This window comes from Rhinoderma darwinii, chromosome 11 (genome assembly GCF_050947455.1).
Source record: "Rhinoderma darwinii isolate aRhiDar2 chromosome 11, aRhiDar2.hap1, whole genome shotgun sequence".
Lineage (NCBI taxonomy): Eukaryota > Metazoa > Chordata > Amphibia > Anura > Rhinodermatidae > Rhinoderma > Rhinoderma darwinii.
The window spans coordinates 9434072-9459960 of NC_134697.1; the positions used below are offsets into that span (position 1 = coordinate 9434072).

Consider the following 25889-nt stretch of genomic DNA (forward strand, 5'->3'; position numbering starts at 1 on the left):
GGAGGCAGCGGGCGAGGTTTTAAAATCGACTGCTAATTAATTTAAGATTGATTGTTAATGGCTTCGTAGTTTTGCCGGTAAAACTGCCGTTTACCTGCGAAATCATGCGGCCAATTAACACTCTATTTGAAAACCCTGCCCGCCGCCGTGGTTTTTGCCCGATTCTACGTGGAACCGTGCCCTAAAACTCTGCGGTAATACTAATTTAACGGCCAAGGACTCAATTGATCGCTTTTCGTCATTAATTAAATTTCCAGAATTTGTCATCATTTCTACTGCACCAACCCCCACCCGATCTAATGAGGACTCTCAATCACCTGGGCTTCATTGGACCAAACCACCTGCACCAAGAGGGGGGGGGATTCTACAGCCCCTTTATGATTGTACACTGGATATTTCCACACTGTCCACTGTCTCCCCTCTCCAGAAATGTTAGATATCTGATTTATTCCACTGTATGAGTTATAGCTTCATGACTTACTGTGAGAGGAGAGGAGATGCTCCCCCGGGAGTGAATGGAATCATCCAAAAAGTTTGTGCAAAGTTGCAAACTAGTGCAAAATCAAAGTAAAAGTGGCAAGAAATGAAGACATAGAGAAGATGGAAGAAGAGGAGGCCGGAGGATTAGAAGAAGCGCAGGAGGAGCGGCCGGGTAACGTCACATATTAGAGGTTTAATTATCAGCATCATTACTGCTCATTGAGGGAGACACAAAGTAATAAAAAGAGCAATGAGGACGGGCGGCCCCTTATCAGTCTAATGAGAAGGGGCTATGGGGGTCATTCAGGAGAAATCTTCTAGGCATCTGTTTAGATTAATGGGAATAAACAGCCCCTTTTAGGTATAAGGATGTAGTTGGGGGGGGGGGGTCCTTGTTCTGGGGTCCCACTGCACCTCTGCATTACTGATCTGTCCATGCATTTTTCGGCTGGGTTTCCGCAGGGATTTTTATCACCTTTTTTTTTCCCCAGTGTTTTTATTGCGGTTTTGTTGCGGATTTTGGATGAATCGGATGTTTTCAATGTGCTTCACCTGTAACAGCCGCACGGCCAAAAACCGCAACGTAAAATCGTGGTAAAACGCATCTGTTTTTCAAAGAAATTAATCAGCACATAAAAACTGCAACAAAAATGCAATTGGGGAGCAACCACGAACATGAGTCTTTTATTTTTTTTTGTCTGTTTTTTTCGTCAATTTTTATGAGCGCAGCAAATCCGGCCCAACCTTTGTAAAAGCCGGAGTGTTTTTACAACGCCTACGAACACTGATGTTGAAAAAAACGTGATAAAAACGTCATTAGGTTGGGTTTTCAGGCTACGGTTTTGTTGTGTCTTTGTCAGTAATCGCAGCAAAAAAACACGACAAAACCGCAGCGTGAAAACCCAGCTTTACAGGTGCCGTGAAACCCTTTATTTGGGAAGTGAGAACTAGCTGACCCCGACCTCACAGTACAGCTGATTGTAGGGGGTCTCGAGTTCACACGTTGTGGTCAAAATGAGTTTTGTTTACTTGTGCCATTTTTGCAGTGGTTTTGTAAAAATTACGTCAAAATGGCGTCGTTTTGCTATGGTTTTACGAAGATCACGGCAAAAAAATGCATATTGACTGTAATGTGTGAACCCACCCTTAAAGAAGTGCAGGTAACGTGCGGAAAACGGTTCTAGATGTTTTTATTAAAAACTCTGCCCCGCGTCCACTATCGCACCTGTGTGTAAAACTTTACCACTGCGCTGACGTGTTGTCCGTGGTGACATTGGTGGCCTAGCAGTCACATGACATAGCCATAATCATCCAATATATAAACTAGATATGATATGAGTCTATAATAGTATTAGTGCACGCAGTATACTGATATTACCAGATATAGTAATAAATGTAGACAATCGCTAAAAAGGTAATTCCCACAAATCTGGCCACATTGTAATTATAATATTGATATGAGTGATAAACTGAGGGTCATTCAATGTCTTCAGCGCTGTATGTGACTATGTCTTATGTCCGACGTCACCATGGATGACCCGACTATGGCCGACATGGGGGGGGGGGGGGCACAATTTGTTAGGCTGCAACTTCATAACGACCAGTGACGTGGTCAAAAATCGTATGTACCAAAAAAGTGAAGGCCTCTGGGTCTGCCTTCTGTGCTCTACTGTTAACCCTGCCAGAGAAAAGACTTAAAAGCTGTGTACACCTTTAAAATGTTTTATATATATATATATATATATATCAGTGTGTTTGGTGCAACATTGTAATACTTTTTATTAAATATTATTTTTACTTTTTGAGATACAGCTGCTTTGTATCCTGTATATAGAGCAGCTGTATCTAGCGTTGAATCCTGTATCTGTCAGGTCAGCGGGACTGACTGTTTCAGTGTCAGCGAGTCCTGCGCGTCTCTGACGGTTCATAACTTAGATGTGATCTATAACAGGTGGATTCTGAGGATCAGACACGCAGGACCCGCTGACACTGAACCCGTCAGTCCCGGTAACCTGACGGATACAGGATTCAGCACTAGATACAGCTGCTCTATATACAGGATACAAAGCAGCTGTATCTCAAATAGTAAAGATAATTTATAATAAAAAGTAATTAGAAAGTTAAGCCAAACACACTGATAGACATATATATATATATTTGATTTCAAAGGTGTACATAGCCTTTAAGGCCGTGTTGATGGGAGATGGGCTGAAACGTGATCCCAGGAGGCCGGGCTTTTTTTTTAATTTTTTTAAATATACTTTTTTAATATTGGCTAGCATGCAAAAACAAATAGTTATAAAACTGGTTAGGCCTAATGTAGATTTGTTGTACTATTTATTAAATATACGCCTGGCGGTGAAGATGCCAACATCATGGTCACCTCCCGGTTTCATCTCTTGGCAGATTTAAAGGAAGAGCCGTCTCTGCTGTGCACAGAGCAGGATGGAGAAGAAGACTCCTCCGAGTACAACACTGTGATTGTAGCAGGACCGAGAGATGAACTGGAGGCTTCAGACTCCGGAGAATTCAGCCTCAACGACCCCCAGAGTTCAGTAGCTAATAGTGGGCACTGCCAGCTGAGTCTCCTGAAAGTGTGTGGGCCTGTGCCCAATGCCTCTACAAGAGGATGTTATGGCACTTACTGTACAGAGGCTCCACAGGACCCCCGGTACTTTACTACAGCGGGACAGTTCCAGCCAGTCAACCTGAAAATGGCGGCCAGCTTCCCAACAATGGACTCAATCCCCCGTCGCTCTGCCCGTTGTGCAGCTTCGTGTAAAGTGCCAGCCTTTGCGTATGATCCAGGAGCGGAAGGAGAACAACCACAGTCTAATTGCCAGGGGGAAAGTATTGATGATCTGGCCGCACCAAGCAGAAAGAAGAGTCGTACTCTGTATAACATGGGTAAGAGCTATAATTCGGGGCGCCACCTTCACACAAAAACACCGGCCAGGGAGCGTGGCTGGAGCGTGGTTTAACACACACTGTGATTTTACACTTGCACCTCCAGTTATAAAACAACTTTTCATAAATGAATAGTACAGGTAAAAAATAAAATACTTTGTAATATATTTTATTAAAGAATTAGGGTCCCATTATATGGCTCTGTATGGGCCGTGAAAACAAGCGCCAGTCAACGAGGCAGCTCATTGATCGGCGCCCATCTGCTCCTTTCGCAAGGAGCTATGTATGAGGACGGGTGATCATTGCTACGATCATTCGTCCCCGTACATTTCCATCATGTCGGCAGCGCGTCTCTCTGTTTACACCCCAAGATGCGCTGCCGACAATGATAATATTTATTGCTGCATAAACGATACGATCAGCCGATGAACGAGCGTTTACACAGGCCAATGATCGGGAACGAGATCCCGATAAAGTCGTTTGCCCGATCGTTGGCCCGTGTAAAAGGGCCTTAATGCTTCCTTCTTCACGTCTCGGGCTGCTTTCCTCCCCTTCTTTATACTCCGCTTCTTATATCTAAGAATCTGTCATCCAGCCGCACACACACAGAAGTCTATGGAGAGGGGAGAGGGGGGAGGAGGAGGCTGCTAATTGATTTATTACCTCACATAATGCCCTATAGTGCCCCCGACACAATATAATGCCCCCATAGTATCCTAAACAATATAATAATGTTGACACATAATCTAATTACAATAAGTTAAGTGTTAACCACTAAAGCACCATAAACTTCCAGGGATATTAGATATTAACCCAAATATATACACACCACCATGTATAACGTATATCAATACCCCTTTTTCACCCTAGACCACCGAAGGACTTAGCTGCTAAACCACTCTAGACCACCAGGAGTATGATACTAACCCGAAACCACCTCCGTGTAAAAGTGTATGATGTCATTTATGTAGGAAGATGATAAAGTCTGTGTAATCTACAGCATTTTACTGTCTCCATTGTGAGCATCAACGCACTTGGAAACCCCCCTTTAAAAAAAATGCTGTGTTTGCCCCCCAACATCTGATTATTTAGGGAAAAATTCAGTCACTTGATGCACTATATAGAAAAAAGTATCCCCCCCCCCCCTCGTAATCATTGAATTCAGGTGCTTCCTTCAGTCTCATTCCCACAGGTGTATAACATTCGGCACTCAACATCCGTGATAGAACGGGTCATTGTAAAGAGATCACTGAATTCCGGCGCGGTCCTGTAATAGGACGCCACAGTTGTAACAAGTCAGTTCTGGAAATTTCTTCCCTCCTCTATATTCCACCATCACCTGTGAGTGATATTATTGTAAAGTGGAAGGAACCGCAGCTACGAAGTGCAGACCACGTAAAGTTACAGAGCGGGGTTGCCGAGTGCTGAGGAGCAAGTGCAGAAAAGTCGAATAGTGAGAGTGAATAGACATTGCCTCCAGCCAGGATCCGATGTCTATTCACACTCCCGACACTCGGTAATATTTCTTGGGGACTTACTCACACAGCACAGCGTGATCTCGCGAGATCACGTGTGCTGTCATTCACATAAACTTTACCAAAGTGTCGGGAGTGTGAATAGACATCGCGTCCTGGCTGGAGGTGATGTCTATTCACTCTCAAGACACTTCAGTAAAGTTAATGTGGGAGTATGTAACTGCACAGCGTGATCTCGCGAGATCACACTGCGTTGCGAGTACTGCTAAAAATGAATGGAGAGAAGTGTATGACGCTGATTGGTCAGCGTCATACACTCCTCTGTACAACGCCCAGTTGGTAAAAAAAAACGCCCAGTTGTCTATTAAGAAACGAATTGGCATAAATCTAAAATTTTCATAACTTGCTCAAAAATTATCATTTTTCAAAATAAAAACCACTGTTGTTATCTACATTACAGCGCCGATCAGATTATGTAGGAGACAGGGCATTTATAATCTGGTGACAGAGCCTCTTTAATACTTCCCTTTATAGATAAAATGTTTATATTTGAATGGAAGCGAAGTTTATGAGATGTTTTGGTTCTGGGGATATTTCCTATCCTCCGTCAATGACAGGGAAGCTATGTATTAATATACAATATATACTTTGCTGCGTGGTAGTGATGTCATAACATATATAACCAGTGTATTTCCGCCAGTAATGTCCCATTCCCTTTATCATTCTCTCATGTCTCGGACCATCGTGTAGACCAGCTGCAGGAACTAGAGCGAATATTCATTGAGGATCATTACCCAGACAGCGTGAAGAGAAGGGAAATTGCTGAAATTATTGGGGTCACTCCACAGAGAATATTGGTAACTGTCATTGTTGTCTTCTTCTTCCCACCAATGTTCGTCTAATAGGAGCCTTTTTTTATTGCTTCGGTGAATCTAAAATAAAAAATGAAGCAACTTTCACATAGTCTGCATTAAAATTTTACTAGCATTGTGTATCTACAACTCCCATACAGAATGTGTCTCCATGGTTCCAGACTACAAACAAACCTGTGTAGTCTGACGTGTTAGGTTACTTTTATAGCGCATCGATCGGCACTCGTTTAACTTTATTTACATGGACCCATCATTTTACTGTATTGAGCAACAAATCGTTCATCCCCATACAGATTGCATCATTGTCAGCAGCACATCCCGCTTTACTTTGGAATAAATGATGCGATCAGCTGACAAACTAGTGTACTGTTCCCTCGATCATCGGCCTGTGTAAGAGGGCCCATACTGTCTTACATGTGCCTCTCTTCTGTTGTCTGTCGGTTATCAAGAAGCAAAGGGAATAGAGCAACAGATGACTGCAGGATCTGACAACAGGCTTTTGTTTGTAGTCTGTAACCATGGAAACATATACATATTACTTTTCCTGACCGCTTACACTGTGGTCCTGGGTTCAAATCGACCAGGAAAAACATCTGTATGGAGTTTGTATGTTCTCCTCGTGATTAAATGGGTTTCGTCTGGGTTCTCTGGTTTCATCCCACAATCAAACAATATCCTGATATGTAAATTGGCCCCACTGGGTGAGATAAAGGGAGATTGGATTGTTTGCTATTATTAGTATTTATTTACCATGTCCTTGTTCTTTATCGCTACGTTCGTTTTAGGTTTGGTTTCAGAACCGACGAGCCAAATGGCGCAAAATTGAAAAAAACACTGTTAAGGGTGTTAAGAAGACGGTTCCTGGCTCTGTGGGGATGTCTCATCCTGAGAGTGCTGCTCTTTCTTCTTCTGCACTTTCCCGACCAGAAACTATTTCATTTGCAATCACTTCAGGTCATCACCCCTATGGTCCACTATCAGGCGTCAGAAATGGGTGAGAGAACTAGAATATCTGTAATACTTTGTGCTGCTGTTGAAAGCTGCTCCATACAATATTTCATTCCCAGTCTTCTCATATTATCGCACTGCCCCTGTCACGTGCAGCCTTGTCATTACTAACATCATCACATAAGTGGACAAAGTCATTGCCTCCTGCAAGAACACACTCCTTTCCTGAAATACTCTGTGCTGTTCGAGGACCCTGGTACTCCATCTATGTAGCGCTGTCCGTGTCCTCCCACTTGTCTTCATTTCCTTCTGTACGACATGACATTTCTTCTACCACCTACAGCCCTGTCCTCACTAACTCCAAGGTCGCAGCCTTCTCCCCGTTCAGTCGGCACTTGATCTCTTTCCGTCTCTCTCCCATAGGTTGTCTCTGGTGCCTGGCGCTCTTCTTCAGAGGTCTCAGTCCATCGAGATCTCATCTCAGCACAGCTCCTCCTGCACTTCAAACAGCAGCGGTTCAGGTAGGTTGACGGCAGCACAAACTGTAGGGACCTGTTGAATGTATGAAGAGTGCAGGGCACGTGTGGATTCATATATACTCAGGGTGGCCACATGTGGGGCCTCTTCCTCCATCTCCTGACCCCTCAACCTCGAGCCAAGGAAGTGTCCAGGATTCCAGGGAGTGCCCCAAACACATCTGTGCAAACCTCTTCAAAACAAGCCATAACTATAGTCTCAAGTATTTATTTTATCACAATCCCAAAAGTTTATCAACTCTCCATTGTGACCTAAAATCACATAAAATGGATAAAAAGACACGTGAGGTGGTGGACAGGGTTCAAAACCGGATACAATCCATGAATAGATAAAAAGAAATGCATAAAACAGAAATTAAGATTTACCCCTTCACCCACGACAACGCTTGGAGAGACATCCCATTCGTTGGACAGGAAGCCGGACGAGATAAAGGACAGACCTCTCCACACACTGTCAGCTTTCCTGTTCTTCCGGATGGGATTGTCCATTATGACCACACATCTCTCTGGATTACATACCCCCCAGCAGGCTCATACCATTTTATCCTAGGGGTAGTCTGAAGGCGTAAGGCTCTTCTGGAGCAGCTTTAAGGCAGTTCCTCCCGCCTATCCCGATCACGCTTCCCTCTGCGGAGGTGGTTTTGGTCCAGTTCCTATCAGGTCTCCTACGGGGATGATGAGCGCTCTCTCTCTCCCTGCCTTGTGCTCCGGCTCTATGTTCTCTGATGTAGGAGTCGGAATACGTGGAGCGGCGTTTCCTTACCAACGCTACTTTGGTGCACACTTCTGGTTAGGGCGACACGTCACTTCCGGCAGAAGTGTTGTGCTTACGTCTCAGGAAGCGGTGTTACCGGCGGCCCCAGCCGGTCCAAAAGCCTATTTAGGCGGAAGATACCATACCCTTTTCCTCTACAAGACCCTCAGCAGCAGGGCGCGCTGACCGCTCCAACGCTACCGGATCCTCTAGTCTGGTACTTTCGTGATGAGTTGTCATCCTCTTCAAATTGTAGGACAATGTTTTTTTTTTTTTCTAATCTAGTCCCTTTTTATATATTCTGTTTTAGGCCAGAGAGGGACCTAGGAAAAAAACTGGATAAATCCCGTATTAAGTAATGTGCTGTGTGTAGCAAGAAGTTGTCAGCTTCATATCCTAAGAGTTTGTGTCAGTCCTGTCTAGACAAGGTCATCGCTGAGGAATCTACTAGCCCTGCATCCAGTATCAAAAATATTGTCCGAGCTGAGGTTAAAAACTCAGAACCCTAAAACAGAGCGAGGTTTACCTACTGTAGCACCTCTACTGGCCGGATGGGTTCTTCTAGTGATGATTATGAAGTGTTAGAGGAAGAGGGCGAGTTAGAAGATGGGGGGATTTGCCTCAAAATTGCGATCAGGGCTTCTTGCCTTCAAGTCCCCTAGTGGGACAAAATAAAAAAAAGTTGTATAAAAATAAAAAGTTGTAAAGTAATAAAAAGTAGAAATCCCCCTTTTCCCTTATCAGTCCTTTATTATTAAAAACATAAATAAAATAAACAAACTATACATAATTGGTATCACCGCGTCCGTAACGGCCTGAACTACAGAAGTATTTGGTTATTTATCCCGCACGGTGAACGCTGTAAAAGAAAATCATAATAAACCGTAACAGAATCACAATTTTTTGGTCACTTCACCTTCCAAAAAATTCAATAAAAAGAGATCAAAAAGTCGCGTGTACCTAAAAATGGTCCTGATCTAAACTACAGTTCGTTACGCAAACCACAAGAACTCACGGAATAAAAACCATAGTAGAATTGCTGTTTTTTTAGTCACCGCGCCACTTAGAAAATAGAATAAATAAAAATGTGGATGTCCTAGTTAGAGCTGCATATTAAGGTAAAATCCTCCAGAGAACAGACCTCCTCCTCCCTCCCAGTACTATCCAAAGCGACAGACTTTTTGGCAATTGCCTAAGTGGATTCCGTCCACCTATTAACTAAATTAGCGGCCCTTTCAAATTAAGCCAGGAGGGCTATCTATTTGGTAGAAAACCTGGAAGGGGGACACCGGCTCAAATATTTGCTCCATTCCATGTTCTGGCCATTTCCAGTTTAGTCCTTCATTAGATGACCCCCCTAGAGAAAGCTTTAAACCTCATTCACAGGACCGTGGCCGTGTGTACGGTCCGTGATTACGGCACGGACGGCCCGAGGAGTGTCATCCGTGGGCCGTCACCAATCCTGGACTGCGTACGCACAAGATGTGCATTGGCTTCAAGGAGGCCAGACAGCAAATGCGGCCCGTGACATCACATGTCCTATCTTTTTTGCGGTCCGAGCAATCCGTGGACTGTGGAAACCGCAGTCGTGCGCCTTGGCCCACAAGATATAATGCGCCCTATAGTTGCGGATAGTTTGCAGACGCAAATGCACGGTCGTGCGCGTGAGGCCTTCGATAAGAGGAAGGCACTTTTGGGGGTGTGGTCAGTATAATTAGGGGAGGGGTTTATATCCAGCTGGTACTTCTGTGCTTCCATGATTTGCGTTATCCGATATTTAGATTGTAATCCAGAAATGTCTCTTCTTTCTTTAGGATCAAGTCTCGGGTCCCCAGGGGCCGTCTGCCTACCACCGTCCCACGAGTATCCACCCACGTTCCACAGCCCGCCGCCACTAAGACGTGTAGGGCTACCCATGTCTATGACCTTTAACCCCAGTAGTCACATGGTTCCTCTGATGCTGGACACACCAGAAAGCACCTGCACTCCCCCCCCATCATCCGAAGGCGACCTGTTCACATATAATATTCAGGAGTATGTTATTTACCTTACTACTAATATTCGTGGCACATTCTTTTTTTTTTTTACTGATTACTGTTTGTAGGGAAGTTGGGTGACCGCTGACCATCAGTATGGTCACCATTACAGCTCTGACACACTGCTTTACCAGAGTCCTGAATGGCAGATATATCTAGTTAAGCAGTTATATGGAAGTGGGGCACGTATTACTGTGTAACTAGAAAGAAAAGCTGTGACAACCCCTTGAGGAATGAAAAAACGGTATTGATTGTCACCCAGCTTTCCCAGAGTCCTAACATGCCATTCAGCTTCCTTGTCACCCAGCTTTCCCAGAGTCCTGACATGCCATACAGCTTCCTTGTCACCCAGCTTTCCCAGAGTCCTAACATGCCATACAGCTTCCTTGTCACCCAGCTTTCCCAGAGTCCTAACATGCCATACAGCTTCCTTGTCACCCAGCTTTCCCAGAGTCCTAACATGCCATACAGCTTCCTTGTCACCCAGCTTTCCCAGAGTCCTAACATGCCATACAGCTTCCTTGTCACCCAGCTTTCCCAGAGTCCTAACATGCCATACAGCTTCCTTGTCACCCAGCTTTCCCAGAGTCCTAACATGCCACACAGCTTCCTTGTCACCCAGCTTTCCCAGTCGTAACATGCCATACAGTTTCCTTGTCACCCAGTTTTCCCAGAGTCCTAACATGCCATACAGCTTCCTTGTCACCCAGCTTTCCCAGTCCTAACATGCCATACAGTTTCCTTGTCACCCAGTTTTCCCAGAGTCCTAACATGCCACACAGCTTCCTTGTCACCCAGCTTTCCCAGAGTCCTAACATGCCACACAGCTTCCTTGTCACCCAGATTTCCTGGCAAGAGATGCAAGTCCGACTATAAATAATGACCTGGCCTAAGACGACGACGCTTAAAAAATACAATTGATCCTTTTTTGATTGTCTTAGTAATTGTGTGATTAACCTTCTTTCTGCAGGTCCCCAATTCCAGAGACTATATCCATGAGATATGCTCCACAGTACTATCACCAAAGTAACCCACTGGGACCTTTCCAGATGCCCCAGTACACCCAGTACCAGCGCCTCCCAGTGCACAGTCTCACCCCAACCTCTCCGGATGATACAGCCTTCCTTGCTGTACCTACCAACAACACTGGCATGCTGGCGTATGGAAACCCAGGGACCTATCTGCCGGGGCGTCCGGCCGGTCATATTGTGCTTCAGCCGGGCACAGGTAATATAACAACGTCTTCCTTATGAGATTTATCATGTGTGGTGTAGGTTCTGTGCTGGATTTACCCTGCTGGAGTCTGTGGGCACACAACCTGGAGCTCTAAGCGCCATCCCCGGAGGCCACCCCTGGTAAACATCAAGATTGTCCCCACTCAGTGGCGGATTATCATTAGGGCGTTTCGGGCGGTCGCCCGGGGCCCAAGGCTGCCAGGGGGCCCAAGGCTCCCAGGGGGCCTAATACCGCCCGAACCCCCTCATGCCCAGTGGCGTCGCTAGCACCGGAGGGAGCCCCGGTGCCAGGACCGCACCTGTCAGGCGAGGGGAGCTTTGCTTCTACTTAGCAGCCGTGGTCAGTGGCGGATTATCATTAGGGCGTTTCGGGCGGTCGCCCGGGGCCCAAGGCTCCCAGGGGGCCTAATACCGCCCGAACCCCCTCATGCCCAGTGGCGTCGCTAGCACCGGAGGGAGCCCCGGTGCCAGGACCGCACCTGTCAGGCGAGGGGAGCTTTGCTTCTACTTAGCAGCCGTGGTCTGTGCTGCTATAGAAGCTCCCCCTCCAGCCCCCCTTCCCTGCTCTAAACATCTCTCCTCTGCTGCTAGCTGTCGGGACATGGGGGAGGGGAGACTGTCGGCGGGCTCTGTGCTGTGAGCAGAAGAGCTGCAGTGAAAACATAAAAGGTAAGTGCATGTGTGTTTAATGTCCATATTCATGTGTGTTTAATGTCCATATTCATGTATGTTTAATGTCCATATTCATGTGTGTTTAATGTCCATATTCATGTGTGTTTAATGTCCATATTCATGTGTTTACAAGGTGTACTTTGTGTATAATGTGCATACTCGTGTATAATGTGCATACTCGTGTATAATGTGCCTACTTTGTGTATAATGTGCATACTCGTGTGTACTTTGTGTACTATGCATACTTTGTGTATAATGTGCCTACTTTGTGTACTTTGTGCATAATGTGTGTACTTTGTACTGTGCGTACTTTGTGCATACTGTGCGTACTTTGTGCATAATGTGCGTACTTTGTGCATAATGTGCGTACTTTGTGCATAATGTGGTACTTTGTGCATAATGTGCGTACTTTGTGCATGTGCGTACTTTGTGCATGTGCGTACTTTGTGCATAATGTGCGTACTTTGTGCATAATGTCCTTACTTTGTGCATAATGTGGTACTTTGTGCACTGTGCGTACTTTGTGCATAATGTGCCTACTTTGTGTACTTTGTGCATACTGTGCCTACTTTGTGCATAATGTGCCTACTTTGTGCATAATGTGCGTACTTTGTGCATAATGTGCGTACTTTGTGCATGTGCGTACTTTGTGCATGTGCGTACTTTGTGCATAATGTGCGTACTTTGTGCATAATGTCCTTACTTTGTGCATAATGTGGTACTTTGTGCACTGTGCGTACTTTGTGCATAATGTGCCTACTTTGTGTACTTTGTGCATAATGTGTGTACTTTGTGCATAATGTGCGTACTTTGTGCATAATGTGCGTACTTTGTGCATAATGTGCCTACTTTGTGTACTTTGTGCATAATGTGCGTACTTTGTGCATAATGTGCCTACTTTGTGTATAATGTGCATACTCGTGTGTACTTTGTGTACTATGCATACTTTGTGTATAATGTGCCTACTTTGTGTACTTTGTGCATAATGTGCGTACTTTGTACTGTGCGTACTTTGTGCATAATGTGTGTACTGTGCGTACTTTGTGCATAATGTGGTACTTTGTGCATAATGTGCGTACTTTGTGCATAATGTGGTACTTTGTGTACTGTGCATACTTTGTGCATAATGTGCCTACTTTGTGCATAATGTGCCTACTTTGTGCATAATGTGCGTACTTTGTGCATAATGTGCGTACTTTGTGCATAATGTGCGTACTTTGTGCATAATGTCCTTACTTTGTGCATAATGTGCGTACTTTGTGCATAATGTGGTACTTTGTGCACTGTGCGTACTTTGTGCATAATGTGCCTAATTTGTGTACTTTGTGCATAATGTGCGTACTTTGTGCATAATGTGGTACTTTGTGTACTGTGCGTACTTTGTGCATAATGTGGTACTTTGTGTACTTTGTGCATAATGTGGTACTTTGTGTACTGTGCATACTTTGTGCATAATGTGCGTACTTTGTGCATAATGTGCCTACTTTGTGCATAATGTGCGTACTTTGTGCATAATGTGCGTACTTTGTGTACTGTGTGTACTTTGTGCATAATGTGCCTACTTTGTGTACTAGTGTTTAGGTAGTGTTAGCAATAGTTACGGCGCGGCAGGGTGGTGGTGGAGAAGGGGGCCCAAGTTTGGGTAACAGCCCAGGGCCCATGGTCTTCTTAATCCGCCACTGTCCCCACTAATGCTAGCGCCTACCATTACACCGCAATCCTCCCCCATTCTTTGTTCACACCCCCCCCCCCCGCCGTCAGGCCGTTTTTCCAGTCCGTGGGAATAAAAGTGGCCATACACATCAGATAAATGTTGGCCGAACCCGCCGATTACTTAATGTGTTTGGGGGTCTCCCCCACCCGGGTGGCAGATGTCAAAGAGGAAAGCGGTTTGTGGTGGAGTTTATAGTGGGGTCCTTTGACCCCCGTGGCAGCTGCAAGTGTTCTAGTTTTACAGAGATCTTACTGAACCTCCGAGTGTAAAGAGCAGACGTGATAACCGTTCTTTCTGACAATCCGTAATCTCCTAACATGGACCGATATTACAAAATATTCCAAAACCGTAAGTGGGTGTCATGTAGACATAGGGTCATATGGAAGGCAAAAATGTGGCGGCTTCGAGCTAGACAGAATGGTTGGGGGACGACAACAATGATTTTTATATTGGCTTTCAATACTCCAGCACTAAATACAATCATTACAATTCGGGTACGTGCACACTGCTTATTTTCGGCCGTTTTTCAGGCCGTAAACGTCCGAAAAATGGGAAGCAGAACGCCTCCAGACATCTGTCCATTGATTTCAATGGGAAAAACGGCGTTCTGTTCCGACGGGGCGTTTTTATCTGCGGCTGTTTTGAAAAACGGCCGTGTTAAAAAAACGCCCGTGAAAAAGAAGTGCATGTCACTTCTTGAGCCGTTTTTCATTGACTCAATAGAAAAAAAGCGACATGTCAAATAGTGACATCAGAAGTTTTGATTGGTGGGGGTCCAAGCACTGAGACCCCCACCAATCGTTAGAACGAAGCAGCTGAATGAGCGCTCCGCTGCTTCGTGTCTGTTGGGCTTTTTCCGGAAATCAATTTATCAGTATGGACTCTATAGAATGTCTATGAGCCCGTACACCGATACATTTATTTCCGGAAAAAGCCGAACAGACACGAAGTGGCTGAGCCCTCACATGAGACCTTCTGCTGCTTCGTTCCAGCGATTGGTGGGGGTCTCAGTGCTTGGACCCCACCAATCCAAACTTCGGACATGTCACTATGAAATGTCAGAAGTTCATCAAACGTTTAGCTACACTTTAATTAAACTTATTTTTTATGTCACTGTGTGTTCACCTCGACTTTAACTTCTGGTGGACACTGGAGTGGCAGCCAGGAGTAAGACGGGCTCTCCCTAAGCTTTGGCAAAGGGAGGCCATTGATCCCCCGACCTTCTGGCGAGGTTTGGGGAATGTTTATGGGGGCCCTTCTCCTTTTGTAGAGGGCTCGTGATAGACCGCATCCTTGAACACTTTTTTTGCACTTGGGTGAGAGCGAGCACGTACACTGTGGCCACTAGGATCGCATGGTAAAAAAATATATATACCACATGCTATAGGCTTTTTTTTTTTTCACCGGGTAATTGGGGGGTCTATGAATGCGTTGGTCAAATGTGCTTGGAGCTTTTCTGACACATCATTCAAACGTAGGGTTCTGATGTAGTGTGAACAGAGCCTAACCTGCATAGATTTGTGCTGCTGCTCTGTTTAGCCCACAGAGGATTGACTACACTAGTACAATGTAACGAGCTCTAAGCTGTGTGAGCAGGACTAGTTTTGGATGAGATTTCAGCCTCTGACTATAAACTGTGGATGTTTTTCTTTCTATTTACTGGAATCCAGCAGAGATCTTGAGTAGCATCTGCTGCCAGGACTTTGCCCTTTTGGAGTCTCATAATTGGTTCTCTCTGCTTGGTCTTCTGCTCCACGTCTTGTGGGATTTCAGAATATCTCCCAGTTCTGTATCAAATACCAGGGATATTACAGTATAAGGCCCCATGCACACAACCGTGCCTGTAATCACAGCTCACGATTGCGGGCAAAGTATACAAAGTATAGGAGCACGACCCGTAAAATACGAAAAATAGGACATGCTCCATAATTCCCGGCACGGTTCTACGGCACGGACACCCATCAGTAGCGCTACGTAAAGGTGTCCGCAACCAATAGATCCCGAATGGGTCCGTAAAACCGCGGACCGTGGCACAGTCCTCGGTTTTATGGTCGTGTGAATGGGGCCTAATATGTATATTGCTGTTTTGTGCCCCTCAATGTCTTCTCTTCTCAGCAGGTGGACTATCCTTTCACCCCTCTCCATGGAATGATATGTACATACAAGGTGCGCCATATGCTTGCTCTCGCCCTCAGAATGTCCGCAGCATACCCGAGCAGCTCCAGTACCCCCAGCACAAAGCTTGTGTCGTGCAGCAACCTCAAAAATCCACACCGACGAGCCAGGCAGCCGGCGAGCGCACTGAAAATTAGCCCTACGGTATTTCTGATATTTACTCATACTTGCCTGTAAGCCTATCCCCTAAATTCTCTGCGTATGCTGCTGTAATGAGAGCCAGAGTGCCCCCACAGGGCGTGACCAGCCAGAGCACACCTAGAGACTGTGTTCCCACAGTAGTGATGTCGCAGGGTCCCCATAATGACAGCTAGAGTGCCCCAAGAGACCAATCCCACTGTCCACATAGTCAGCACCGCCACATGGTGGCATCCGTAGCCAACGCTCTGTTGTGGGGAACCTCAGAACTCAATAAGTGGCACATAAATAATGTGGCGCACAATATAATTATTCTGGATGGGTTGTACCTATTTTTGCAGGGTGCGCCGCCTTACATGCTATTTAATGTCCTATATCTTGATTATTTCTAGCTCTGAAGAAAGATGCTGCCGGATCCCCATGAACTCCGGGGCCGAGTCCAAGTTATTGAATCCATTTGTTGGTGCACAGCGGTGTAAGGCGGCCTCGCTATATATATTTAAGATTACAGCCGGCGTCTGTACAGATGGTTTATTTATCGTTTTACTTGCTTTAGTTTCCTGTTCGTGACGGTTCTTCGATGCCTTATTTTGTGTTTGTGTCGCATCTAAATAAAGACGCATTTTGTTGAAGTTTTGACACAAATCTGATTCGATTACTTGTTTTTCTTTAAGGGCAAAAAAAACCTATAGAACGGTCCGGAAGATTTAGTAAAACTGTCGTGTTGCCTATAGCAAATAGTTGCCAACTTTTTAGAAAAGGCCTTCGAGAGATTCTAGATGCAAAGTGTGATGGCAGGAAGGAGGTGAAGGGAAAGTGAGCCCTAATCTACCCACCGCCCTGTCCCTGCCTACTTGCAACGACCCGCCCTAGGCGACGAGGTACAACTGGGCGGCGGTCCCTACGCTGTCTAAGTGCACAGGAAAACAAACAGGGAACACGCAAGGGAAGGGGCAGTAGCCACGGAACGCCACGGGGAAACGGAGCGGCGAACGAACAGTCAGGACCAGGACGAAGTGAGTAACCCGAGCGGGCACGGAGACAGAAGCAAGCCAGGGGCAAAGCAAAGCAAAGCAAGTCAAGTCAAGGAGAACTGCAGCAAGGCAGAAGCACGGCAGAAGCAGGCTGGAGCAAGCAGCAGTGGGGCCAGGAATCCAAAAGAATAACAAGCAATGAGGAAGAGAAAACTGCAGGTATAAATGGACAGGGGGCGGAGCTAACTCTGACTGACCAGGCCGCGATAGGCTCTCCCACTCCTGAGCCTGCCACCCTGATTGGTGGGAGCCGGTGTCAGTCTAAGAGGTCTGGCCTCAGGTGTCGACTGATTAACCCTGGGAGTCTCCACAGACGTAGTGCCTGGCAGATCCTTTACAGTACTCCCCCTTTTATGAGGGGCCACCGGACCCTTACTAAGAGGACCCGGTTTAGTGGGGAAGAGAAGGTGGAACCTCCTGACCAATACCCCAGCGTGAACATCTCGAGCAGGTACCCAAGTCCTCTCCTCCGGCCCGTATCCTCTCCAATGGACCAGGTACTGGAGGGAGCCCTGGATCATCCTACTGTCCACAATCTTGGCCACCTCGAATTCCACCCCCTCAGGGGTGAGAACGGGAACAGGAGGTTTCCTAGAGGGGGACCAGGACGGGGAGCAGCGTTTAAGGAGGGAAGCATGAAAGACGTCGTGTATGCGGAAGGATGGGGGCAGCTCCAGACGGAAGGATACAGGGTTGAGGACTTCAATGACCTTATAAGGCCCAATAAATCGGGGAGCAAACTTCCTGGACGGGACCTTAAGGCGCAAGTTCCTGGACGACAACCAGACCAAATCCCCGACGACAAACCGGGGGTTAGCAGAACGTCTACTATCCGCCTGAATCTTTTGTGCGCTCTGGGACGCCTCTAGGTTCTTCTGAACCTGGGCCCAGACAGTGCACAGTTCCCGATGAACATCCTCTACCTCAGGATTATTGGAACAACCAGGGGAGACGGAGGAGAACCTTGGGTTAAACCCGAAATTACAGAAAAACGGGGAGACCCCTGACGAGTTACTGACCCGGTTATTCAGGGAAAATTCAGCAAGGGGAAGGAATGAGACCCCACTTGAATTGACAGTCAGAGATGAAACACCTTAAATATTGTTCCAGGGATTGGTTGGTCCTTTCCGTTTGGCCGTTAGTTTCGGGATGGAAGGCGGAGGAGAAGGACAGATCAATCTCCAACTTTTTACAAAAGGCTCTCCAAAATAAGGAAACAAATTGTACCCCTCTGTCCGAAACGATATTGACTGGGGCCCCATGGAGACGCAGGATGTGTTTCACAAACAAAGAAGCTAACGTCTTGGCGTTAGGTAGCTTCTTAAGGGGCACAAAGTGGCACATCTTGCTGAAGCGGTCGATTACCACCCACACCACCGACTTGCCCTGAGATGGAGGCAAATCGGTGATAAAATCCATGGAGATATGGGTCCAAGGTCTCTGGGGAATGGGCAAGGGACGTAGTAGGCCCGCAGGTCGGGACCTAGGGGTTTTGGACCTAGCGCAAACCTCACAAGCGGCGACGTAAGCCCTAACATCTTTAGGCAACCCAGGCCACCAATAGTTTCTGGTAATGAGGTGTTTGGTGCCCAAGATGCCAGGATGACCAGATAGAGCGGAGTCATGGTTTTCCCTGAGTACCCTCAGCCGGTATTGCAGGGGAACAAACAGTTTGTCCCCAGGGACGTTCCCGGGAGCTGCACCCTGATCAGCCGCGATATCAGAAGCTAAATCAGAATCCGTGGCAGAGACGATTATACCAGGGGGTAAAATACAAGCGGGATCCTTCTCGGAAGGAGGATTGGCCATGAAACTACGTGACAGAGCATCAGCCTTAATATTCTTGGACCCAGCCCTATAGGTAACCAAGAAATTAAATCTGGTAAAGAATAGTGCCCACCGAGCTTGTCTAGGATTAAGCCTCCGGGCCGATTCTAGGAAAACCAGATTCTTGTGATCCGTAAGGACCGTTACCTGGTGTCTGGCCCCCTCCAGGAAGTGCCGCCACTCCTCAAAAGCCCATTTAATGGCTAGAAGTTCGCGGTTGCCAATATCATAGTTACTCTCCGTGGGCGAAAACTTCCTAGAGAAGTAAGCACAGGGGCGGAGATGGGTGAGGGAGCTGGTACCCTGGGACAAGACGGCCCCCACTCCCACCTCGGAAGCGTCAACCTCCACAATAAATGGCTCCTCTTGGTTGGGCTGAATCAGCACGGGGGCCGAGATAAAGCACTTCTTGAGAGTCTCAAAGGCCTGGACGGCCTCAGGGGGCCAATGGAGGACATCAGCACCCTTGCGGGTAAGGTCCGTAAGAGGCTTAGCGAGGACCGAGAAGTTGGCAATAAATCTCCTGTAATAGTTGGCGAACCCTAAAAAACACTGTAACGCCTTAAGGGAGGCAGGTTGGACCCATTCCGCCACAGCTTGAACCTTGGCAGGGTCCATGCGGAATTCATGAGGAGTGAGGATTTGCCCTAAAAATGGTATCTCCTGTACCCCAAAGACACATTTTTCAGTCTTAGCAAACAGATTATTCTCCCGAAGGACCTGGAGCACCTTCCTGACATGCTCCACGTGAGAGGACCAGTCCTTGGAAAACACCAGTATGTCATCAAGGTACACAACAAGAAAATTACCCAGGTACTCTCTCAGGATTTCATTAATAAAATTCTGGAAGACAGCAGGGGCGTTACACAACCCAAAGGGCATGACCAGGTATTCGAAATGACCCTCGGGTGTGTTGAACGCAGTTTTCCACTCATCCCCCTCTTTGATGCGGATAAGGTTATATGCCCCCCGTAGATCGAACTTAGAAAACCATTGGGCTCCCTGAACCTGATTAAAAAGATCCGGAATCAAAGGAAGTGGGTACTGGTTCCTTACAGTGACCTTATTCAGGTTACGATAATCAATGCACGGCCTAAGACCACCATCCTTCTTCCCCACGAAGAAGAAGCCAGCACCTACAGGAGAAGTCGAGGGGCGAATGAAACCCTTGGCCAGGCATTCCTGGATATACACCCTCATGGCTTCACGTTCAGGACATGAAAGATTAAATATCCTACCTTTAGGAAGCTTGGCACCAGGCACCAAATCGATAGCGCAATCGTAATCTCTATGGGGGGGCAACACCTCGGAGGCCTCCTTAGAAAACACATCGGCGAAGTCCTGAACGAACTCAGGAAGCGTGTTTACCTCCTCCCGGGGAGAAATAGAGTTAACAGAAAGACATGACATAAGACATTCATTACCCCATTTGGTGAGATCCCCAGTATTCCAATCAAACGTGGGATTATGCAACTGCAACCAGGGAAGGCCTAAAACCAGATCAGACGATAATCCCTGCATTACCAGTACAGAGCACTGCTCCAAATGCATGGAGCCAACCAGGAGTTCAAAAACAGGAGTATGCTGAGTAAAATAACCATTAGCAAGGGGAGTAGAGTCGATTCCTACTACAGGGATAGGATAAGGTAAATCAATACAAGGCATCTTTAGAGACATAGCAAATTCCACAGACATGATATTAGCAGATGAGCCAGAATCCACGAAAGCACTGCCCGTGGCAGACCGGCCAGCAAACGAGACCTGAAAGGGAAGCAAAATTTTATTGCGTTTCACATTAACGGGAAATACCTGTGCGCCCAAGTGACCTCCCCGATGATCACTTAGGCGCGGAAGTTTTCCGGCTTCTTATTCTTGCGCCTGGGACAGGTGTTCAGTAGATGCTTGTCGTCCCCACAGTAGAAGCAGAGACCGTTCATTCTGCGATACTCCCTACGTTGTCGAGGGGACATGGAGGCCCCGAGTTGCATAGGTACCTCCGAGTCCTCCGTGGAGGGGCGAGGAGGCGGGACCTCGGGGGGGATCGCAGAAAAGTCAGAGGGGAGCACACTGAAGCGTTCTAGCTGACGTTCCCTGAGACGTCGGTCAAGTCGTACTGCTAGGGCCATAACCTGGTCAAGAGAGTCAGACGAGGGGTAGCTAACCAGCAGATCCTTCAGGGCGTCAGATAATCCTAACCTAAACTGGCACCTTAGGGCCGGATCGTTCCACTGAGAAGCTACGCACCACTTCCTAAAATCAGAACAGTATTCCTCAACCGGTCTCCTACCCTGACGTAAGGTCACCAACTGACTCTCGGCTAAAGCAGTCCTGTCAGTCTCGTCGTAAATGAGTCCGAGGGCAGAGAAAAAACGATCAACAGAGGAAAGTTCAGGGGCGTCAGGAGCCAAGGAGAAGGCCCACTCTTGGGGCCCTTCCTGGAGTCGGGATATGATGATACCCACCCGCTGGTTCTCGGAACCTGAGGAGTGGGGCTTAAGGCGGAAATATAGTCTGCAACTCTCCCGGAAGGAGAGAAACGTCTTACGGTCCCCTGAAAACCGGTCAGGTAACTTGAGGTCGGGTTCTAGAGGTGAGGTGGTGCGCCCAACCCTTTGGGCCAGGGCCTGGACCTGTAGGGAGAGGCCCTGCATCTGCTGGGTCAGGGTCTCAAGGGGGTCCATGATAGCGACAGCGTAGGAGAAATGGTAGACTAGGTAAGGGCTTGTTATTCTGTGATGGCAGGAAGGAGGTGAAGGGAAAGTGAGCCCTAATCTACCCACCGCCCTGTCCCTGCCTACTTGCAACGACCCGCCCTAGGCGACGAGGTACAACTGGGCGGCGGTCCCTACGCTGTCTAAGTGCACAGGAAAACAAACAGGGAACACGCAAGGGAAGGGGCAGTAGCCACGGAACGCCACGGGGAAACGGAGCGGCGAACGAACAGTCAGGACCAGGACGAAGTGAGTAACCCGAGCGGGCACGGAGACAGAAGCAAGCCAGGGGCAAAGCAAAGCAAAGCAAGTCAAGTCAAGGAGAACTGCAGCAAGGCAGAAGCACGGCAGAAGCAGGCTGGAGCAAGCAGCAGTGGGGCCAGGAATCCAAAAGAATAACAAGCAATGAGGAAGAGAAAACTGCAGGTATAAATGGACAGGGGGCGGAGCTAACTCTGACTGACCAGGCCGCGATAGGCTCTCCCACTCCTGAGCCTGCCACCCTGATTGGTGGGAGCCGGTGTCAGTCTAAGAGGTCTGGCCTCAGGTGTCGACTGATTAACCCTGGGAGTCTCCACAGACGTAGTGCCTGGCAGATCCTTTACACAAAGCATATTATTAGCCCCACCATCAAATAATGGTTATGCCCCTATTACAGCAGCCAGACTGCCCCCACAAGCAAGCCAGAGAGTGCCCCTAAGGCCTCATTTACACGAGCGTAATATACGCGCGTGCTTTTCACGCGTGTCGTACGCACCTATATTACTCTATGGGGCAGTGCAGACAATGCGTGAATTTTGCACAGCGCGAGTGCGTTGTGTAAAACTCACGACATGTTCTATAATCGTGCGTTTTTCGCACATCACGCACCCATTGAAGTCAATGGGTGCGTGAAAACCACGAAGGTCGCGAACTGCGTGATTAGCGCAAGAGCTGTCAAACTCTGAATGTAAACAGAAAAGCACCACGTGCTTTTCTGTTTACAAACATCCAAACGGAGTGTCAAATTAGAGATGAGCGAACCGAACTTCACCGGGTTCGGCCGAACTCGTTTTGACCGAACCCGGCAAAAAAACTTCCGGTACGTGACGTCAGGAGACAGTCACTGTCCACGGTGCTGAAAGAGTTAAACTGGTTCAGCACCCTGGACAGTGACTTCCGATCACAATATACATGAACGTGTAAAAAACAATTCAGTCCAAGTGACAGCTGCAGCCAATCACAGGCCAAGCACAGGCTGCAGCCAATCACAGGCTGCAGCGGTCACATGGACTGCCGCGTCATCCTGGGAGGTGGGGCCGGATGACAAGAGAGGGACGCGTCACCAAGGCAACGGCCGGGAGACCGGACTGGGGGAAGCAGGAAGTTCTTGGTAAGTATGAAAGTCTTTTTTTATTCACAGGTTGGTGTATATTGTGATCGGAATTCACTGTCGAGGGTGCTGAAAGAGTTACTGCCGATCAGTTAGCTCTTTCAGCACCCTGGACAGTGACTGACGTCGACTAGCCTCATCTCTATGATGGCGGCTGCGCGAAAAACACGCAGCCGCGCATCATACACTGATGACACACGAAGCTGTCAAGTGACTCTTGCGCACGCAAAACGCTGCGTTTTTTTACGTGCGCAAAATGCACACGCTCGTGTAAATGAGGCCTAAGTCTGTGCCCCGACCAAAGAAGGCTCCATCCAAACCGTGCCCCCATTATAAAGTACACCCACCTAAACCAGTGATTTAGAGATAATCAAGTGACTACTGAACATAGACTGAGGGAATGGATCCATAATAGGGGTTATTCACACTGAATATACCATAAATGTCTGATAGATGCACCTGTCTCCAGAACGAGGGTCACCTGACCCCCGCCCTGCCTGGTGGGAGCACTGGGGGGGGGTAAGAAACTTTTCTTTATCAATCCCTATTACCATAAAAGCGTATAGGTGCCCTCTGAAGGTTCTTTTACAATGAAAGGGTAACTCCACTTTCAGAAAACGTCTGACATGTCAGAAGTTTTGAACGGTGGGGTCCGAGCGCTGAGACCCCTGCCGATCACTAAAACAAAGCGGCAGAAGCACTCGGGTGAGCGCTGAGCTGCTTGGTTTCTGATTGGCTTTTCAACTGCTGTACGGACTCAATAGAAAGTCTATGAGCCCATACACCGTTATATCGGCTTTCCGAGAAAAGCCAATCAGAAACGAAGAGGCTCAGCATCAACCCGAGCGCTTCTGCTGCTTAGTTTTAGCGATTAGTGGGGGTCTCAGTGCTCTGACCCCCACCAATCAAATTTCTGACATGTCACGATGACGTGTCAGACGTTTTCTGAAAGTTTAGTTACCCTTTAAGGATAAATTATTGAAACTGAGTGCTGATCGAGAAGTTAGCAAGTGCTTAACTGTCTCGATTGTAGATTTTTTTTTTTTTTGTAGTTTAGATCTCTTGTCTTTCTGCATTTACACAGAAAGATGATTGGTCGAGAAGGGTGAGTGTATAGGTGATGGGTGTGAGAAAGGGGTGTAGGAATGTCCTTACAAGACCACCCCCCAGAGTAGATTCCATTTTGGTTCATATTTGTCCTGAGTACAGAACAAGCGGTTGTAAGATGAGAAGCGGCGCAAAGCGTCACCTTACCATAGAAATCCGGAGCACATCATTGAGGTGGAGGATAAGTGACCTGCGACACTTCAGAGGAGATGTTGGTGCAATCGGAGGGAGATTGTCTCACATGGGACTTCTAACGGAGAGAAAACAACCCAGATGATTTTCTGCAGTAAAACCATTTATCCCCAAAAAAAAAAGTCAGAGTAATGAGAACATCAATAACTGCGGAGCAAAGCTTGGTGCTTGGTAGCCGCACTGCGTTTCCTTTCTACTAGTAGGTCTCCTCAAGATCTGAAGTTGACGACATCCATCTCTGTTCCTGCGTTAATATTTCCGGAAACACGTGAAGCCACAGCGAGCCCTGAAAGATGGAAATGTTCAGGTACTTTGACACAAATGCTCTCATATAAAATAATCACTAGGCCTATGTTTTTGAAAAGTATAGTGTAATCATATGTAGACCTACTAGACCCAAATTATGAAATACTTCATGTCATAATATCATATTGAACCTTGATTAATAAAAAAATTATACGATATATGCAGTGTGTATGTATATGTGTATATATATGTATGTGTGTGTGTGTGTGTGTGTGTGTGTGTGTGTGTGTGTGTGTGTATATATATATACGAAACGGAAACAAGTAAACGCAGCACTCCACAAATCCAAGAAATCAGGCCATGTGCTCGTCACCAGGGGATGAATCAATTCCCCTTCTTTTTAGATACAAAAACAGCATAGAACGTAGTAACGGCACCAGGACTCCAAGACAGATGAAAAACAGGGTGGATTTATTCACCTCAAGACACAGCAACGTTTCGGTTCAACAGGAACCTTTCTCAAGCTATGAGCTTGGAGTCCTGGTGCCGTTACTACGTTCTATGCTGTTTTCTATATATATGTATGTATATATATATATATATATATATACCAAGAGAATAAGAGCAGCGGAAGCAGCACTCAAAGAAAAACGGGAAGTTTATTCACTCAAGGCATTTGTTGGGTGAATAAACTTCACGTTTTTCTTTGAGTGCTGCTTCCGCTGCTCCTACCTGTTCTACTATTTTGGGTGTATATATATATATATATATATATATATATCTGTTTCTCTTTCAGGCTGGGTTCACACGACCTATTTTCAGACGTAAACGAGGCGTATTATGCCTCGTTTTACGTCTGAAAATAAGGCTACAATACGTCGGCAAACATCTGCCCATTCATTTGAATGGGTTTGCCGACGTATTGTGCAGACGACCTGTCATTTACTCGTCGTCGTTTGACAGCTGTCAAACGACAACACGTAAAAATACAGCCTCGTCAAAGAAGTGAAGGACACTTATATACATTATATGCGGGACACTTATATACATTATATGCGGGACACTTATATACATTATATGCGGGACACTTATATACATTATATGCGGGACACTTATATACATTATATGCGGGACACTTATATACATTATATGCGGGACACTTATATACATTATATGCAGGACACTTATATACATTATATGCAGGACACTTATATACATTATATGCGGGACACTTATATACATTATATGCGGTACACTTATATACATTATATGCGGGACACTTATATACATTATATGCGGGACACTTTTATATACATTATATGCGGGACACTTATATACATTATATGGAGGACACTTATATACATTATATGCGGGACACTTATATACATTATATGCGGGACACTTATATACATTATATGCAGGACACTTATATACATTATATGCGGGACGCTTCAATAC

The 25889-nt window shown here is 46.6% G+C and overlaps 1 protein-coding gene and 1 long non-coding RNA gene across 4 annotated transcripts in view; one reads left to right on the forward strand and one right to left on the reverse strand.

Annotated features, from left to right (window-relative positions):
• Window positions 1–25889, reverse strand: part of LOC142663997 (uncharacterized) — a 51905-nt gene that overhangs the window by 19522 nt on the left and 6494 nt on the right. Inside the window, exons 3-4 of one of the 2 annotated variants that reach the window (XR_012851177.1) lie at window positions 24141–24471; window positions 5657–5794 (exon numbers count right to left, since the gene is read on the reverse strand). This is a non-coding gene — a long non-coding RNA (uncharacterized LOC142663997). Of the gene's footprint in view, window positions 1–5376; window positions 5795–24140; window positions 24472–25889 lie in introns of those variants that run through there. The other variant, XR_012851176.1, reaches the window with a different exon arrangement.
• LOC142663994 (homeobox protein NOBOX-like) lies at window positions 582–16522 on the forward strand. 2 transcript variants are annotated; one of them, XM_075842866.1, is made up of 9 exons: window positions 582–652; window positions 2887–3387; window positions 5613–5719; window positions 6520–6728; window positions 7106–7203; window positions 9787–10006; window positions 10979–11235; window positions 15745–15948; window positions 16335–16522. In XM_075842866.1, the coding sequence occupies exons 1-8, from the start codon at window positions 601–603 to the stop codon at window positions 15939–15941; spliced, it is 1641 nt and encodes a 546-aa protein (XP_075698981.1). In that variant the 5' UTR covers window positions 582–600; the 3' UTR covers window positions 15942–15948; window positions 16335–16522. The 2 variants fall into 2 exon arrangements, with proteins under 2 accessions (XP_075698981.1, XP_075698982.1); XM_075842867.1 differs by having other exon boundaries at window positions 15748–15948.

Coding starts and splice junctions, on each gene's coding strand:
- LOC142663994 (XM_075842866.1), top strand. CDS start 601: ATGGAAGAAGAGGAGGCCGGAGGATTAGAAGAAGCGCAGGAGGAGCGG. Junction 3,388..5,612: donor TCGTACTCTGTATAACATGG/GTAAGAGCTATA, acceptor ACCATCGTGTAG/ACCAGCTGCAGGAACTAGAG. Junction 6,729..7,105: donor CTATCAGGCGTCAGAAATGG/GTGAGAGAACTA, acceptor TCTCTCCCATAG/GTTGTCTCTGGTGCCTGGCG.